The sequence below is a fragment of the Aspergillus lentulus genome (assembly GCF_001445615.1).
Source record: "Aspergillus lentulus DNA, contig: Alt01, strain: IFM 54703, whole genome shotgun sequence".
NCBI classification, from domain to species: Eukaryota; Fungi; Ascomycota; class Eurotiomycetes; order Eurotiales; family Aspergillaceae; genus Aspergillus; species Aspergillus lentulus.
Genome location: NW_028322123.1, coordinates 3,113,381 through 3,129,524, shown reverse-complemented (window position 1 = coordinate 3,129,524; position 16,144 = coordinate 3,113,381). Strand labels below are relative to the sequence as shown.

The following is a 16,144-nucleotide window of genomic DNA, read 5'->3' as shown; positions in this document are numbered from 1 at the left end:
TGAGATTATGATATTGACGGACAGCATTGCAGCAAGTGGTCAATACGGGCTCTTTTTACGCCGTCGTAGTCTCGATAGCCCTCCACTGGCTGAACAGGTCAACAGACGCCTCCTCCATCCAACTCGGCAGCTCGTCCACGTTCAATACATCCCGCAAATACCGTCTCGCCAGCTCAATCTGCCCATTGGCTCTCCCCAGATAAAACACCGCACCCTCTGCGGGGTCCGCATTCGCAGTCTCTATCTGCTGCGGCAGCTTCAACATCAAATCCAGCAACCAATGACCAAATGCATCACCGAGATTCATCGCCCATTCCGTAATCTCAGGATCATCCGCCGGGACAGATTCCGCGCTCGCTCGAAGCAATGTTTGGAACAGAGCGGGGTCGTTCCGTGCGACTCGGACAGCCGTGCGGAAATGTTCGGGTGGGATGCTGTATCGTAGGCCGCCGGCGACGGTTGCGTTGCTGCGGAAGACGTACTCGTCTATTTTGAGGAGGGTCGCGAGTGCTCGTGTGTTGTGCTCCACGAGGGCGATGTGGACGCCTTGGTGCAGGGATTCGCGGGAGACGGAGATGTCTGTCTCCAGGTGGTCGGAGCGGTTGAGCCCGCAGGCGAGTCGCATGGTTTCGAGGTACGTTGCGTGTTCGTCGCTGAAGCCTTCTCCGCTGGCGCCGAGAAGGAGCTTCTCGGGGAAGTGTTTGACGCGGAGGATTCTGTGGATTTGTTGCTCGTTGGTTTCCTGGCATGCGATGCTTACTGACACGAACGGAGTGATGGATAGAGTGTAGTGGTTGCCATCCTTGTCGGTACCTTCGTACGTAGACGTGTCGTCTTCTCGCGCGAGGAACCGATCTAAGGATTCTTGTTGGTCTTCAGGCATTTCAATGCCAGCATTGAACCAATGTCTCTGGATAGTCAGGTTTGTCATGTCCGACAGCAGCTTGAGCAACCGAGGCATCGTGCACCACCGGCAGCGCAGGATGGATGTTTGAAGACTTTCGCGGTCGTCATCCTGCAGGGGAACATACTCCAACGGTCTCAGTATCCTCGAGATAGCAGAGTCTGGATCCTCAGCGTCTGAAGCGGGATCATTCCAGAAAGCGAGCAATATCAACACGCGATAGATGCGCTCACTCGATACCGCCGCCGCCAGTGACGGCGATGCACGGGATAGATTGACATTCAACGAGTACAAGAAGATCTTCTCGATCAACTCTACCGGAAGAGTCTCCAGTAAGGATAATGTCTTGCGACGCTTCGACGGCCTGGCGGCCCATAGGCGGGCTCTCTTATTGCTCCTGGACTGAGACGAGTCGAGTCTGGCCTCATGGGACATCAAGGGCCGGCCGCCCTTCGGCCCGCTTGGTCTTGCCTTCGCCCCTTCATCATGGTTGGGGTTCCGCGCAGGGACTTTCTTTCTACGGCCGCGGACCCTGATTGGGGTCAGCATGCCCGGCGGAGGGGAGTGGGTGGAGATCGTCCGACGAGAGTTAAGGTTGTCTTTGCGCCATGACAAGCGAGCCTGTAAATTCTCGAGGAATGTACACGACCCGGTTTGAGCTCAGTTTAGCCCGGTAGGGCTGGCGGTGCAATGACGATATCTTTTGACGCTTGGAATCTGACAGTTTAAGGCATAACATCACAAAGACCCGTAGCCAATGAGGGAGAGGTCTGCGAAGAGCCTTACCATAAAGAGGAGAAAGGGCTTTGGTAGGTCAGCTGACATAGCTCAATCCTACCCTAGCACTAGGCTACTTGGGGGATAGTGTTGCAGGGACAAGTAATGATGTCATAACATGATGTACCTCTCTTACATTTCAGTGTGTCAAGTTCTCAACGCCACTTGCGCACCCTGAATCTCTATCAAAAACAAGTAGGAAAGCCCATGAATGGTCAAAGCACGGTTAAGCTCTTCCTGTCCAAACACATTTTGTTGCAGGGCCACCTGACAGGTAATCAATCCCTCGATCCACAGTCTGTTTGCCGCATGTGGACGAATCGTACCAAGAAACCAGGATGGAACAGTCGTCGATATGACGGCATCGAGCAGTGTTTGGTCCTGGCTCTGTGGAGGTGACCATGCCATAGAATCCATAGAATTACGTCCTTCGCAGAACCATTTCTCTCGAGGCTTCTATTCTTACGCAAACTGCCCCTTTCATGATATTCACTTGTCACATTCCTGGAATATCCCAACCTCATACATCATCATTCTGAGACCTTGGCGCTATTGTGACATCGTACCTGCCATATATAGTTTCAGTATCCCTCCCCTTTCAACCTTACACAATGCGTCCATTCTCTGATACCTCTGTCCACACTACTGCATCTTCCAGTACTTTGCCAAACACAGACAACGCTTCCTCTAAACCACAAACCGTGATTCACATCAAAACAAAGATCCTACAATAAACAGGAACATCTGATCAATATGGGTGCCGTCGTGTCTTGCGTATGTCCTGCCCTCTCAGTTGTTTTGCACCTCCTTACTGACCATTTCATAGATCCGGGACGTCTTCCGTTCCATCGGCGCCTGCCTCATGGGCATCGTCAATACCATCGGCGCAGTCCTTAAAGCCATCATCAACGGTGTCGTCTCCCTCTGCGATATCGTTATTTCATGCCTCACTTGTGGCTACTGCGGAAACCGGGGAAGGATGAGGTCTTCGAGACATCGACGATCAAGGGTCTAGTCACTGCACCCGCCGGACTTGATGAGTTATGATGGATATGATACCTTGTGTTCATGGACTTGTCTTTCCAGTTTCGTTTCGTTATTTGTCCGCGTTCGCGCTTTTTCGCCTGCTTTCTTCATACCCCAGCAGTGTTGGTCATCCTTAGAATCTTATGTATTTCTAAATGATAACGGTTAATCCATGACTTCTTCTCCCTATTCACGTCTCCCAGGAGTATTGAATGGCAAAGTGTATACCTCATGCTGGAAAACATAGTCCTACTTTCGCTATCAGCTCATTCTTGAGCCTTATATCAGACGAAGGCAAATCATCCCAACGCTCCCGAACCAGAAAGTTGAGAAACGGATCGTTCGAAGAGTCCGCGTACTTCAACGCTACCTTGAAATGAGACCGTTGTATAGGCCAGCGCAGGGGATACCTATAGATCCGGATCCGAATGAAGAGTTCTACCAGTACCTTGAAAGTACCGTAATCGCGGCTCCGGATTACCTGGCGAAGCAGGCGCCCAGAACGCTCAAATTCCTCGTCGTAATCGATGTATACCTCCGTACATAGTAACTTAAGGAACTCTATCTTCGTTTCTGTCCATGGACCACAAAGCAACTTGTCTGGCATCCGCGACGGAGTTTCACCCGCGCAACAGGGCAGTCGAAAGAGATCGAGCTCTGTATGAAGCGGATTCGGTCTGCGAATCTGAAAAGCGCCAAAGTTGAACCACACCGCGACTCTATACTCCTCATTGGTCTCTGGATCTTGCGCCCTGCAAACCAGATCGCCTTTCCCTAGACGACCTTGATGGCCCTGGTCGTAGCGTTTCAGGTCGTGGAAGTGCTCCCCGATCTTGGCTATGCTGTCGCAGTCTTCAGGGGCGAAGACTAGGTCTCGGCACTTGAGACGGACGGCGTGTTCGATGTATTCTCTCTGGCATTTGCGCATGAGCTCTAGCGTGCACCAACGACATGCGAGAATTACGCTTTGAAGGTTGCTTCGTTCTTCTGTAGATTGCGCGAAGAAGTCTAGTGGCGGAGGGAGAAAGTCTGGAGTGAAAAAGCCATTCTTGGAGCTCTCATTGGAGCTACTAAAGGCCAGGCGAATGAGCCAGGTATAGAGGGTCGGATTTGAGAGTGCCCTAGCGAGGTAAATCGAGGCTCTCGGAAGATTGAACTCGAGACTATGTAGGAAGATCTTCTGGAGGAGCTCCACTGGGAGGCATTCCAGCCTAGACTGAGCCTGCGCTGGAGGCGATTCCTGATTCATCTGCTCGGGGTCGTGTGCCTGACGAATCTCATGCGGCTCTATGATGTGATTTGACATGGTATGAATGGTCGCGGTAAAATCAAGCGGAGACAATATCTTGATGGTCATGCCATGATATGGGCGAATCCATATATATTGTCTCGAATCAGCCAGGCTATGCAATGAGAGAGCAGGTAAGACTGGGCAGCCCCAAAGGTAGACCGTCTCTATCAAATCATCTTCATTGGCAAGTATGTCTGAGAAACTGTAACTGCAGGACGAGGGTTGGGCAGTCGGCCGCCAGCTCGGTGCTATTCTCAGGTATCGATCCAGAGAAATAACCAACAATACCAGTCAGACCAATACTATATATCTGGAATAAATGAATGACAGCATCAGTGCTACCTGCTATGACTCGGTCAAGCAAGCCACAATATCAAAAGAGGCATGCAAAGCGAGTCGCTAAGAGCCTGGTAGTAGCATAAATTCAATTTACAGGAACAGGGGGCTGAAGGCGGAACAACAACAGTTCGCTGAGGGTCCAGGATTTGACACTCTCGATATATCCAAAACTTGGGCTAGTTGGCCAATCACCAGAACTCTCTATTTGATGTGCTACTGTTGTTGGTTTTTATTTTTTTCTTTCCCAATGCTTGCAATCTTTGATCGTGATAATCATTTTACGTGCTACAGGTACAGAAGCAAGCGAGTTTCAGTACAATGCTCGCTCTGGGTTCGGGAAGGGAACGCGATCTACAGCAGCTTCACATATGCATGTGATGTGCCTGAATCAATGAGGACGGAGTATTAAGCATTGAAAAGGACGAGTCATGACTACGAGCCAAAGGCGAAAATGGCTGGATGCATAAATGCAGGGGAACCGTCTTCTAATTTCAACATTGATTCTATACAGATCCGTCAACCAAAAGAAATACACTGCCAGGTATCAGGAATGATAGCCATTCGTTAAGAGGCTTCACAAGAAGTTTCCGTCGTGTAATTCCATTGGTTGTAGGATAAAAGATGCGGGAAATGAGATGCAAATGCTGACAATTTAGACAGCGGACAAGTCACCGAAGCGCTCCTATTCAGAGAATTATCATCAGTAAATCGACTCGTTTGTAAGCAGGTGTCCAGGAATTGTAACCCACCTTGTATCCGGCCGGCATCCATCTGCCCCTGGAGACGAGGGCAGCAGTCTTCTCGTCAATCTCGGGCTGAGCAGCAGCGACCTCATCCTATAAAAGAGTCAATTTATATCCCCTTCAAACAACAGCCTCCCATCTTGTGATCCAAAACATACCACAGTGAGCTCATCGAAGGGACGAGCGGTCTCGATGTTCTCCAGAGTCTTCTCCAGGTTGCGGAGCTCGGACTCGACCTTGCCCTTGGTCTCCTCAGCGCTCTTGACGGCCTGAGCCTCAAAAGCATCGATAGCCTTCAACTGACGGCTGACATCGTAGGTAGCGGGCTTGAAGTTCTTGACGTAACCCTCAATCTCGTCGACGATAGCCTGGTTCTTCAGGATGCTGCGGTAGTGGTCGAAGTTGACGGTCTGGGGCTGCTCGGACAGGACCTGGACCTTGCGGCGCGCATCGTCGTTACGCTTCTTGAAGGCCTGGAGAGAGGCAGCGGTCTGACCGCGGAGGCCGAGAGAGCTGGTCACCTTGACCCAGTCGATCTTGAGAGCGGCGCTACGCTGTAAAAGCGAGTGTTAGCGATCCAAACCCTCCAATTCATCATGTATCCGTGTTCGGAAGGTGCAAGTGACATACAGCAGCCATTTTTATTTGTGGAATGGTGGAAGATTGGGAAAAGAGGGGGACTTCAACGTGCAAACCTGGACATTCCGAGATGAGGGTTGTTTCGGCAAGGTTTGGATGGGGATAACGTCACGTGATTATTTTGTTCCCGTGTTCCGAACCCATCCACCAACAGCCGCAAACCATCAGGCTGAGTTGTCATATTGATATGCATCATTATTTATTGGGCCTTAGATGTAGTATCTTCCATGACTGTAAAGATTGGAATATAACGTTTAAGGGCAAGTGGCCCGTAGAAAAGATTGATTTAAATCCGGTCAATTCTGCTTTTTTGAACTAACTGATTTACACGAAGGGCGAGACAGAACATGCGTCAAAGGGATATCAACCTGACGTCGCACCCAGAGTTCATCCTGCCAGCAGGGCTAAGACGTCAGCCACTGACGGCGTGGATTCAACTTGGCGGGGGTTATATGCTGAGCGCCATGATGGAGTTGACGATATCGTTGTCGTTCTCGCGCAGGGCCTTGACGGCCTTCTTGCGCGACACATTAGCCTGAGCCATGACGAGCTCGATGTCCTTGGCCTCGAGGCCAGTCTCATCGACCTCCTCACCATCATCCTCTTCCTCCTCCTTCTTGGCCTCGGTCTCGGGGGCCTTGCCCTTGCCGTGGTCGTGGTCGTGGTCGTGACCGGCGTGCTCGCCAGCGGCGGCCTCAGCGGCAGCCAGCTGCTGGGCAGCGGAGGCCTGAGCCTGGGAGTTCAGGTCCTCGATCTTGGCCTCACCGAAGATGCTGTTGAAATGTGTAAGCTAAATGATAGACGCTCATCGAAAGAATCCGTAAGACACATACATCCAGGTGTTGCTGGAGGGAGAGCGGTAGACATCGGGCTGGTTGATGACGAAGAGAATCTGCAGAGAACAGATTAGCTCCTGCTCTTTCACATTTGGGCTCTGCCTTGCAGAAACCCCGAGATATACGGAGAGTTGATTGTCGCGCAAATGGGCCGTGTTCTTACGTTCTTGGGTCTGCGGAGGGTGACACGAGTGATGCCAGGAACGTGCTTCAGACCGAGCTTGCCAATGGCCTTTCTGGCCTTCTTCTCGTTACGGGAGTGGATGGTGACGGCGGCGCCAGCCGGGATGCTGGACTCCTCACCAGCCTCGGACTCGGAGTCGCTGCCAGCGTCCTCAACGTTGGCCTTGGGAACCTCCTCGTCAGGGAGCTCTTCAACACGGGGATCAGCCATTTTTGCGGTCTAAACGAGCCTAGAAGGGCTGTTAATTTGACAGTTAGCGATTCGAACTGGAGCACCGTCTGGTGGTTCAAATATAAACGTTGGAAAATGCCCCACGAAACACTGAAATCTCCACCAAAAGCGCAGGAAATTCGAAATTGGGGCCAGAGATCAATTTGGAATCTGTAAAATCAATATAAACATACCTAGTTCACGGATAGAGGGCTGTTGGGGATGATTGGGGGTTTTTTTGTCTTGTTGTAAGTGGAAGGTCGCAAAGCTGTGTGAATGCCATGCTGCCGAAAATCGTTAGCGAGGTGATTGTGACCCTCACCCCAGACTCACACAAGCACCACCTTTACAAGCTATACAAGTCATAACGAGCTAATTCAACTCAAATAGTATATATGACGATATATTCCTACTTTTTCCATGAGGCAATTGAGTTTAAAATGTTTAATTCCCAATTAATGTCTAAGGAGACGGCTAAAACCAGAGCCATGTACTAATCGGGTGCGCCAATCTGATGACATAGTAGGATAAACCGTGTCAGGATATCAAGGTTTTGAATCATTTTTTGGCTGTCATTGTAGTGGATACAGCTTATTTTTTGCTGAAATAGAATAAAACCCTCAGCCATGTAAAACCGTCCCAAGGTACCCCTTCATACTATGCACCGAGCCTCATGAAAACATCTATGACTTAGGAGCAGCAGCCCTGACCTTGGCGTGAGCCTTCTGGACCTCGTAGCGAGCCTGTTAAATCGTGACATGTCAGCAAACGATCGCATATTATCTTGCAAGTAATTGCTCCTCTTTCCTCTCGCGATAAGCGAGCGCAGAGTGGCCGAAAATGTCCTCCAATGTCCCATCACAATTTCACCCGTAGTTTCGCAAACTGCACGTACCTGCTTTCTGAGTCTGAGGACCTTGAAGCGCTCGAAGTCGGTCAGGTTCTTCCTCCGCTCAGCGCGCTCAGTCTTCTGAGCAATGGTGCTCTTAGCCCACTTTCCATCGATCTCGTTCTTCTCCCAGAGCTTCTTGACGGGGCCAGTGCCGGCAGCGCGGGGGAGTTTGGGAATGACGAAGGGGGTGAGAGTGGCGTGAGCGAGAGGAAGGGCGTGGCGAGGAACGATCTTGTTCTCCTCGGTGGAAGGACCGTCAACCAGGACCTATAATCGCGACTCTCTGTCAATATTCCATCCGACCATAATATTTCCGTCCTGCGCTCAGAATTCCTCCGTTGACAAACGTACACGCTTGTGGTCGATGATCTCGACAATGGCAGCAAGCTTGCCGGTGTAAGGACCGCTGCGGATCAGCAGAACACGGCCAACCTCAACAAGCTTCCATTGAGCAATCTTGACATCGATATCGGCCATGGCGAAGGCTTCCTAGAAAACAACAAAAACGGATTCTTCAGTGACAGTCCAGAAATGCGATAGAGGGCGTAGATCTCAAACTCACGGTCGACAGACTCCGGGAGGGCGGTGATGGGAATTTGTTGTCGAAGAGTCGGGGTTGTCAAAGTCGTCCGAAACGCACACAAGTCGCTCTGGGCTACTGGATCGCGAATTTCGGGTGTTGCGGTCTTCGCCCACAAGAGTCTCGCTTAACAGCCAGTAGCAACTCGCCGAACGTGGTTGCGTGCGGCCTAGGGCTGCTTTTCGCTGGGGCCTTGGCGCCTCAAGACCGGCTTTACTCATTTCTCCGTGCCGGCAAAACTACATTTAAGCTTCTCCCAAAGCATTTTACTTACCTCTTCCTTGCATTTGCAAAGAATTTGAGTTGGCCTTTGGCTCATTCTTTTCAGGACAAAATGAGGTTCTGCTTATACTATCTGCGACTGACTTGATCTTCACAGGTTCATACATGCAATGTCTTATATTTACTGGTATGTTTTCTATCTCCATTTTCTCAATATCGCCCTTCACATGATGCGGTAATTTGCGATTGACGCAGTGTCTGTGAACCCTTGCCGGGGTTCGTTAAGCAGCGCTGCCGCATGATATTCATTTCTTACATATTCTGAAATTTGTTTGATTGCTCCTACTTGATTATCGTCACGATTCGTGCTTTCAGTCAGCTGACTTTTCAAAGACATTTTAGGTTCTTGTCTACTTGTCAATCTCATCAATCAGCAGGCATTTCTGGTACGTTCGACTACTTTTCTGTTCCCCAGTCACCGTCCAATGATTACACCTTTGCACTGCCTAGATAGTATATGATGCCTCACGGCCATGATATGTTGCATTATCACCAAGATCTCTGAGGACTTGTGACTTTTCACCTTTGCTTGTACTTTTTCGCTCTTTGATCTGTCTAACATGAGACATTTATAGGTTATGGTGGAGTATAGTCATCGGAATAACAATAATATGAATCTTTTAATTCCTCAATATCAGCTCTACACTCGTCCCTTCGTACTCGCTGTAATATTTCTCACCTTCGACGTTCTCTATCTAATGGATTCTGTGAATTTTCGTAGAGAGGCTGCAACTGCCCCGGTACTAAGAAACGTGTGGAAACTTAAGGAATTCATTATGGTATTGAACCTCACTAGTACATACAGATCGCAATGAACACCGGCAAGCGAAGACCTAAGAGTCAAAGCCGTCATAAGAGACGGCTTGCTTTTCATGAAGCCCGTCTATGTCATTAGTTATATGCAACTTGCCTGTCAATAAATGAAATCATGACAGCGACCCCGCACCCTTTGCAGCCGCTGAGGCAGCAGTAGCTGGGCCCTCGCGGCTCAGCACCCACATGAAGATGAATTGGATGACGTAAGAGTAGATGAACAGGAACTGAGTTCGACGATTGCGCTGCGAACGGGCAACTGTATGCATCGAACCGGCGCGCATGGACGCATCACTGGTCGAGTCTGGGAGCAGAACGTACTTCAACGAGCGGAGCTGGAAACCTGTCAGCGGACTGCCAGGCTGAGTCACAATGTTTTTCCACTTACCAAGAAGAACGCATTGGCGAGGAATGTGTAAACGAACACAACCCAGCCAACCCAACCGCCAGTTCCCCTTCCTGGAGTGAAGATCTCGGACATAACCAGAGTTGCGATGATGCCAACGAACTTGTAGCCAGAGTATGCCACAAGGTCCAACAGCTGAGATTCATTGTTGATGCTGAGAATGTACATGGCCAACTTGAGACACAGTATTTCAAAAACTATGACCGCAATAGCCGTTGTAGTTATCGAGCCAAGTAGCTCCGGATGAAATTGACCTCGGAATCCCGCCAGCACCGCTGAAAGAAGAATATAGGTGACGAGTGCCATCACAGGGATGTACATATCTGGAGAGTTCAGATCGTCACGAGGAGGGAGGAACATAGATGAGTATTGTTGCTGCGCAATCTGACCATTAGGACCGGCCGACGATGTTGTTAGACGTGCTTGCTGACGAGACCAAGGCTTGTGTCGCCAGGGGAAGAGCACGAGTGCGAGCTTGTTCAGGACGTAAGAATTCGATACGTTGAAGTAATGCTTGAGAGCTGGAATGGAGACATAGCGATTGAACTATCGAAATTCAGCAGAAGCTCATAGGTTTGGGGTACGGTAGGCTTCTTTGTTAGTCAACTCACGTTCTGTTCCATATACTCCTGGCCAGCAGCCATCGCCGTCTTCCCAACCTGGAATCCCATCTGCGCTGTGGGATCATTAATGAACCCACTAAAACCAGGCGCATATGTTCCGCTGCCGCCCTGCGCAGGAGACGGCTGATAAGGATTGCCATATCCAGACGACTGGGGTTGCTGGGATGCTGGGGGAGGAGGCGAGCGCATCATGGGAACGGTAGACACATGTTGAGGCACAGGATGGTGGAGTGGAGGTGACTGCGCCGGCGGCGGTGCGAAAGACTGGCGGTACATGTTGAAATTTTTCTGTATAAGTAAGAAGCTAGTGATGAACGAAAGACTCGCAAATAATTCTGTCTGGTCTTCTTGTCTTCTAGCAGCCGAAGAGGGTGGATGTTGGAAATCGGATAGTTCGAGTGCGAGTGATGTTGAAGTGTGTTTATACGTGGCTGGACTCGGTCTGATCGCCGGAGAGCTCTCACCTTTTCCGCCCGCGGTTCCCCACCATAGTGGCCACTACACTCACCTGTCCGTTCCCCAGAACCACGCTGCTCGCCCTGAATAATAAACACAAAAAGTGATTACGACATGTTAGAAGCCTTCGAAGTCTTGACTACATCCGGGGTGGTGCTGTGGTCAAAGTCGTATGCGCCAGTCGGAGCGCATGTGGTCAACAGCCTAATCAACGATGTCTTCATTGAGGAGAAGGTTCGAGCGCAGAATCAGACAACGAGCAGTGCAGCTCCTATATACAAGAAGGAAAAGTATACTCTGAAATGGAAGCAAGTCAAGGATTTCAATCTGATATTTGTGGTATGTTCGTGCCGCGCTTTGATTCAATGGCGCCGCTGACTGATTCCATAGGCTGTATATCAATCTCTGCTACATCTTGGTTGGATCGACAAGCTCTTGGATAATATTTCAACCATATTCATCGACTTATATAAGGATGAGCTGAGGAGCGCACGGGCTAGGATTATTGAGTACCCGTTCGATAAGTACTTCGACCAGCAGGTGCGAGAGCTTGAGGACAATGCTGCGGCTCCTACATCAGAAACTCTCGTAGCAGAGATCAACGAGAGAAAGGACCCTCTTGTTTCATCAGATAATGGCGGGCCACCTCCGCCGCCCGTGCCTGGTCTGCTGAAAGGTATTTGACGTCGATAATTTTTCTCTGCTAGTGATTGTGTTGCTAACTACCTCCGAAGCGCAACGTCCAGTTGCGCAGGGCGCGGCGACCTCGGACGAGGGTTCGCCACCCCAGACCCCAGATCTTTCTCGATCGTCAACGCCCATTTCAGGTCATCTGTTGACCGCCAAGGGAGGGCCTGCTGGCCGCGCCTCTCGCCGCGCACGCAAAGCGGCCAACGCGAGCGCTACTGCTTCTTCTGGAGATGAAAGCATTCGGAAGGGGAAAACACCAAAAAGTGGAAAAAAGATGCGCAAGTGGGATGCTGATGGCTTCGCGGATGAGGACGACGGCAAGGTCCTCGATTACTCCGCGCCTGCAGATGGCGAGGACGCACCGGCTCCAGTAGTAGAGGCTGTTGCGCAAGAATCCTGGGGACGTCGAACAGGCAAGGGCCAATTTGTGCTGAAAGATCTAGGGGATGAAGTCCATTCCATTCTTGAGAATGCTGATCATGAAAAGGCAAAGGCTTCCTCGTCCACGGGCCTTGTTGGGTCAGGAGTCAACGCACTTGGGGGATTCTTCCGTAATATTGTCGGCGGCAAGGTCCTTACTGAGGCTGACTTGGAAAAGCCCTTGAAAGCCATGGAAGACCATTTGCTGAAGAAGAACGTTGCGCGCGAAGCGGCCGTCCGTCTCTGTGAAGGCGTCCAGCGCGAATTAGTTGGCAAGAAGACAGGCAACTTTCAAAGTGTTGATGCAGCGCTGCGCTCCGCAATGGAGTCCTCGTTGCGCAAAATATTGACGCCTACGTCATCTCTCGATCTACTGCGTGAGATCGATGCTGTTAGATCTCCGACGAGCAAAGGACAGGCTCCTCGCCCGTATGTCATCTCCATCGTGGGCGTCAACGGTGTCGGAAAGTCGACAAATCTGGGCAAAATCTGTTACTTCCTTCTCCAGAATAACTATCGCGTTCTGATTGCAGCCTGTGACACCTTCCGCTCTGGAGCCGTGGAGCAGTTACGAGTCCATGCTCGCAATTTGAAGGAACTTAGTGCCCGAGAGAATGCTGGAGAGGTTGAACTCTACGAGAAGGGATACGGAAAGGATGCAGCGAATGTAGCGAAGGATGCAGTGGAGTACGGTGCGGCGAATCAATTCGACGTTGTCTTGATTGATACTGCCGGTCGCCGTCATAACGACCAACGCCTTATGTCTTCGCTCGAGAAGTTCGCAAAGTTCGCCAAGCCGGATAAGATCTTCATGGTCGGTGAAGCTCTGGTCGGTACGGACAGTGTGATGCAGGCTCGCAACTTCAACCAAGCTTTCGGCACTGGGAGAAGCCTCGATGGTTTCATCATCAGTAAATGTGATACCGTTGGTGACATGGTAGGTACGCTTGTCAGCATGGTGCATGCTACAGGCATTCCTATTGTTTTTCTGGGCGTGGGCCAGCACTATGGTGATTTGAGGGGCCTAAGTGTGCCTTGGGCTGTCAATCTGTTGATGAAATGAGCGCGCAGCTTTTGCCTTGCTATAGAGATTTATATCATCTCGCTTCTGGTCACGCTGGGTCTTGGAATGTTCTTGTAAAATAACTTACTGCGATTGTATATTTCTCGCTACGGTAAAAAAAAAAAAAAAAAGAAAAGAGAGAAAGAGAACGAGAAAAAAGAAGCAAAAAAGAATGACCTACGCAGGATTCGAACCTGCAATCTCTTGATCCGTAGTCAAGCGCCTTACCATTGGGCCAGCAGGCCTTCTTGAAGGTTTTGCAAAGTAATATGCCTTATTAGAAAAGATAAAAATGGGCTCTGGTACTGGGAACATCCACATAGTTTAGCCTCTTCCACCATATGCTTACGCCAAGTCATTGTTACTGCAGCATAAGTACCTCTCTAGTGTGGCTCTTATGCAGGAGGAACCATACAAGATTTTTGAACGGTGAATGTATTTGTTCTGCCTTGAGGTATGACATCATTTGTTGTTGGAGACGGTCTCGATTACTAGCTGACTATCTCGACCTCATGGGAGGATTATGACACCCTTGGTTCCTGGATCTTATCTTGGCTGGAATGACACAGAAATAGCGCAAATCATTAATGTTTCTGGGCCTGGCGTTGTTGGTACCTCGCGTGGGAAATGCATGACTCAGCGTGTCTCCCCAGATCGCTTACATCATCATCTCAGTCCAAGTTCTGGACCTGGACTGCTCACTCAAATCATCAACCCATTGCAAAATCTGGTCACTTCTGCTCTGTGCCTTGCCTTGCTATTGTACACTGGGAGACGTGTTTGAGATTGATAATTCGCCTGTTGGGAAGTACATGAGCTGCTGTTTGGAAGGCATTATTCCTCCCCAATCCGGCCGCGCGTGACCCAATATTTCCCTCCGCACTTTGAGCTCTGGAGACCATTGAGCAGCATAGAGATTGGATTATCAATCGACCTGCCTACTACAATAAGTCTCGATCCGAATCGTTACAAAAAATACATCTCTCCTCAAACTGCGCGAGGATCGTGCCCTGTGAGGATGAGAGAGACTGAACAGAACTCGCTGAATAGGCGTCATTCGACCACGCAGCACTATCAAACCTTCGACACTCCTCCTCCAAAATCGCGTGGAAGACCGAACTCAGGCCAATCCGAATCGTCAGGCGGCGACTCGAATCTGCAACAACATGGATCCGGAAGCGACGAGGAATCACGATCTCCCTTGCCGAAGAAGCAGATGGCAGTGTTGGCGATGATCGCGCTTTGTGAGCAGACGGCACTCAATTCGATCAGCCCTTATCTGCCTGATATGGCGGCGTCGTTTCCCGGAGTCGACCCGCAGTCGGTGGGTATCTATGTCGGAACGATCGCCTCGGCGTTTGCGATAGCGCAGTTCATAACCAACTACTTCTGGGGTTGGCTGTCTGATCGCGTGGGACGGAAGCCGGTCATATTGCTTGGGACCATCCTCACTGCAGTTTGCATGCTAGCGTTTGGGTTCTGTAAGACGTTATGGCAGGCCATACTGGTGCAGGCGTTGATGGGCGCTGTCAATGGCAACCAGGGATTGGTGTCAACGTGCCTCGGAGAGATTACCGACAGAAGCAACCAGTCGAAAGCTTTCACTTATCTCCCTGTCCTCTACGGTATCGGTGGTATCACCGGACCTCTTATTGGCGGCTTACTGGTCTTCCCCCGAAATCCTTTGGACAAGAACAAATCCAATCCATATCCTTATGCCGGACCGAACCTCGTGTGTGCGGGAATTCTTGTGGCGGATTTCATTTTGACGAGCCTTTTCCTCGAAGAGAGTCTCGAGGATGCGGAAGTTTTGCCTACATTCAAACGCAGAATTCGTGCAATCTTTGTCTGGTTGTGGGAATGGACTAGTCAAGCACGGCGGGCAAAACAGGCGTACCCTCCCCATGAATATCATTCCGTGCAACAGCATGTATCTGAGCAAGATCATGATAGCGAACTTGACTCCGCCTCGGAAGTGTCCAGTCGCCAAGGCGTCACACATGAGTCCCTGCTCAAAAGCGAGATCTGGAATCGGGACACTGTTTTGCTTCTGCTGACGTATCTCATCTTCGCCCTGGGCAATGTGTCTTTCAACTCGCTCTTCCCTATCTTTTCGCATGCTCCACCTCCTACGGGACGAGCCCTTACTCCGAGCGAAATTGGTCTCTCGCAAGGTTTTGCCGGCCTGGCCACTATCCTCTTTCAAGTCTGCATCTTCGGCAGACTGCGAGATAAGATGGGCAACCGGTGGTCATATCGGGCAGGCCTCTTCGGCTTCGTCCTATCATTCATGCTCATGCCTTTCGTCGGATACAAAGGAGACGATGCTGACGGACGGCTGACCAAAAAGACCGCCTTTATGGCTATTGAACTGTGCTTCGTGCTCTTGGTTAAGACGGTATCTGCGGTTGGCGGATTGACTAGTGCGCTTTTACTGGTAAGATCATCCTCTTACTGACTGAGATTTGAGAATGCACTAACTTTGTTGTTCAGATTACGAACTCTGCTCCGGATCACGCGGTCCTGGGAGCACTCAATGGTCTTGCGCAAACTCTTGCCGCGGCAGGTCGAGCAGCCGGTCCGTTCCTATCTGGTGGTCTTTTCTCCCTGGCCTCCCGCGTTCAACCAAAGGGAGAACTGCTGGCTTTCGGTGTCTTTGGTGCCGTTTCTTTTGTCGGTTTTGTCTTGAGTTTCGGCATCAAGGGACGCTCTCTAGAGGCGCAGGATTGGGAAAGCGACGACGACGATATTTATAAATCGGATGATGAGCATCCCTCAACTCCGTGATTGCGCCCCCGGACAACCTCAGGTCGGGTATCACCCGGTCGTTATGAATTGATGATCATGTATAGTGTCTCTGAGCCTCGAGTCCGGTGTTTTCTCTTGTTATTCCTTTTCCGTTAGACTGCCTTGCATCTGTTGTGCGAGCGCTTGTTCATATGTATATATTGGTGACAGCAACGATAGATT

General features: G+C 50.4%; 9 protein-coding genes and 1 non-coding gene across 10 annotated transcripts; 3 read left to right on the top strand and 7 right to left on the bottom strand.

Moving 5' to 3' along the window:
* Positions 1-55: 55 nt before the first annotated feature.
* Positions 56-1,453, bottom strand: ALT_0970 (uncharacterized protein; the record flags this gene model as incomplete). Its single annotated transcript, XM_033563454.2, has 1 exon — positions 56-1,453. One exon carries the CDS (start codon positions 1,451-1,453, stop codon positions 56-58), a length of 1,398 nt encoding a protein of 465 aa, XP_033419345.2.
* A 981-nt stretch (positions 1,454-2,434) lies between these two features.
* ALT_0969 (uncharacterized protein) lies at positions 2,435-2,696 on the top strand (the record flags this gene model as incomplete). The annotated part of the gene is made up of 2 exons (XM_033563453.1): positions 2,435-2,455; positions 2,508-2,696. 2 exons carry the CDS (start codon positions 2,435-2,437, stop codon positions 2,694-2,696), a joined length of 210 nt encoding a protein of 69 aa, XP_033419344.1.
* Positions 2,697-2,936: 240 nt separating this feature from the next.
* ALT_0968 (uncharacterized protein) lies at positions 2,937-4,013 on the bottom strand (the record flags this gene model as incomplete). Its single annotated transcript, XM_033563452.1, has 1 exon — positions 2,937-4,013. The coding sequence occupies one exon, from the start codon at positions 4,011-4,013 to the stop codon at positions 2,937-2,939; it is 1,077 nt and encodes a 358-aa protein (XP_033419343.1).
* Positions 4,014-4,989: 976 nt separating this feature from the next.
* ALT_0967 (F1F0 ATP synthase subunit d) lies at positions 4,990-5,719 on the bottom strand (the record flags this gene model as incomplete). The annotated part of the gene is made up of 4 exons (XM_033563451.1): positions 4,990-5,019; positions 5,087-5,173; positions 5,239-5,634; positions 5,711-5,719. 4 exons carry the CDS (start codon positions 5,717-5,719, stop codon positions 4,990-4,992), a joined length of 522 nt encoding a protein of 173 aa, XP_033419342.1.
* A 448-nt stretch (positions 5,720-6,167) lies between these two features.
* On the bottom strand, positions 6,168-6,949 carry ALT_0966 (nascent polypeptide-associated complex subunit alpha; the record flags this gene model as incomplete). The annotated part of the gene is made up of 3 exons (XM_033563450.2): positions 6,168-6,492; positions 6,553-6,611; positions 6,719-6,949. 3 exons carry the CDS (start codon positions 6,947-6,949, stop codon positions 6,168-6,170), a joined length of 615 nt encoding a protein of 204 aa, XP_033419341.1.
* Positions 6,950-7,632: 683 nt separating this feature from the next.
* Positions 7,633-8,318, bottom strand: ALT_0965 (60S ribosomal protein eL14; the record flags this gene model as incomplete). Its single annotated transcript, XM_033563449.2, has 3 exons — positions 7,633-7,692; positions 7,845-8,108; positions 8,193-8,318. The coding sequence occupies 3 exons, from the start codon at positions 8,316-8,318 to the stop codon at positions 7,633-7,635; spliced, it is 450 nt and encodes a 149-aa protein (XP_033419340.1).
* A 1,311-nt stretch (positions 8,319-9,629) lies between these two features.
* ALT_0964 (protein transporter YIF1) lies at positions 9,630-10,821 on the bottom strand (the record flags this gene model as incomplete). Its single annotated transcript, XM_033563448.1, has 3 exons — positions 9,630-9,851; positions 9,905-10,468; positions 10,534-10,821. 3 exons carry the CDS (start codon positions 10,819-10,821, stop codon positions 9,630-9,632), a joined length of 1,074 nt encoding a protein of 357 aa, XP_033419339.1.
* Positions 10,822-11,115: 294 nt separating this feature from the next.
* On the top strand, positions 11,116-13,174 carry ALT_0963 (signal recognition particle receptor subunit alpha; the record flags this gene model as incomplete). The annotated part of the gene is made up of 3 exons (XM_033563447.2): positions 11,116-11,340; positions 11,392-11,677; positions 11,736-13,174. The coding sequence occupies 3 exons, from the start codon at positions 11,116-11,118 to the stop codon at positions 13,172-13,174; spliced, it is 1,950 nt and encodes a 649-aa protein (XP_033419338.1).
* A 173-nt stretch (positions 13,175-13,347) lies between these two features.
* ALT_t012 lies at positions 13,348-13,419 on the bottom strand. Its single transcript has one exon. It is a non-coding gene; the product is annotated as a tRNA-Arg (tRNA).
* Positions 13,420-14,192: 773 nt separating this feature from the next.
* ALT_0962 (MFS transporter) lies at positions 14,193-15,961 on the top strand (the record flags this gene model as incomplete). The annotated part of the gene is made up of 2 exons (XM_033558704.2): positions 14,193-15,611; positions 15,668-15,961. The coding sequence occupies 2 exons, from the start codon at positions 14,193-14,195 to the stop codon at positions 15,959-15,961; spliced, it is 1,713 nt and encodes a 570-aa protein (XP_033414595.2).
* Positions 15,962-16,144: the final 183 nt, after the last annotated feature.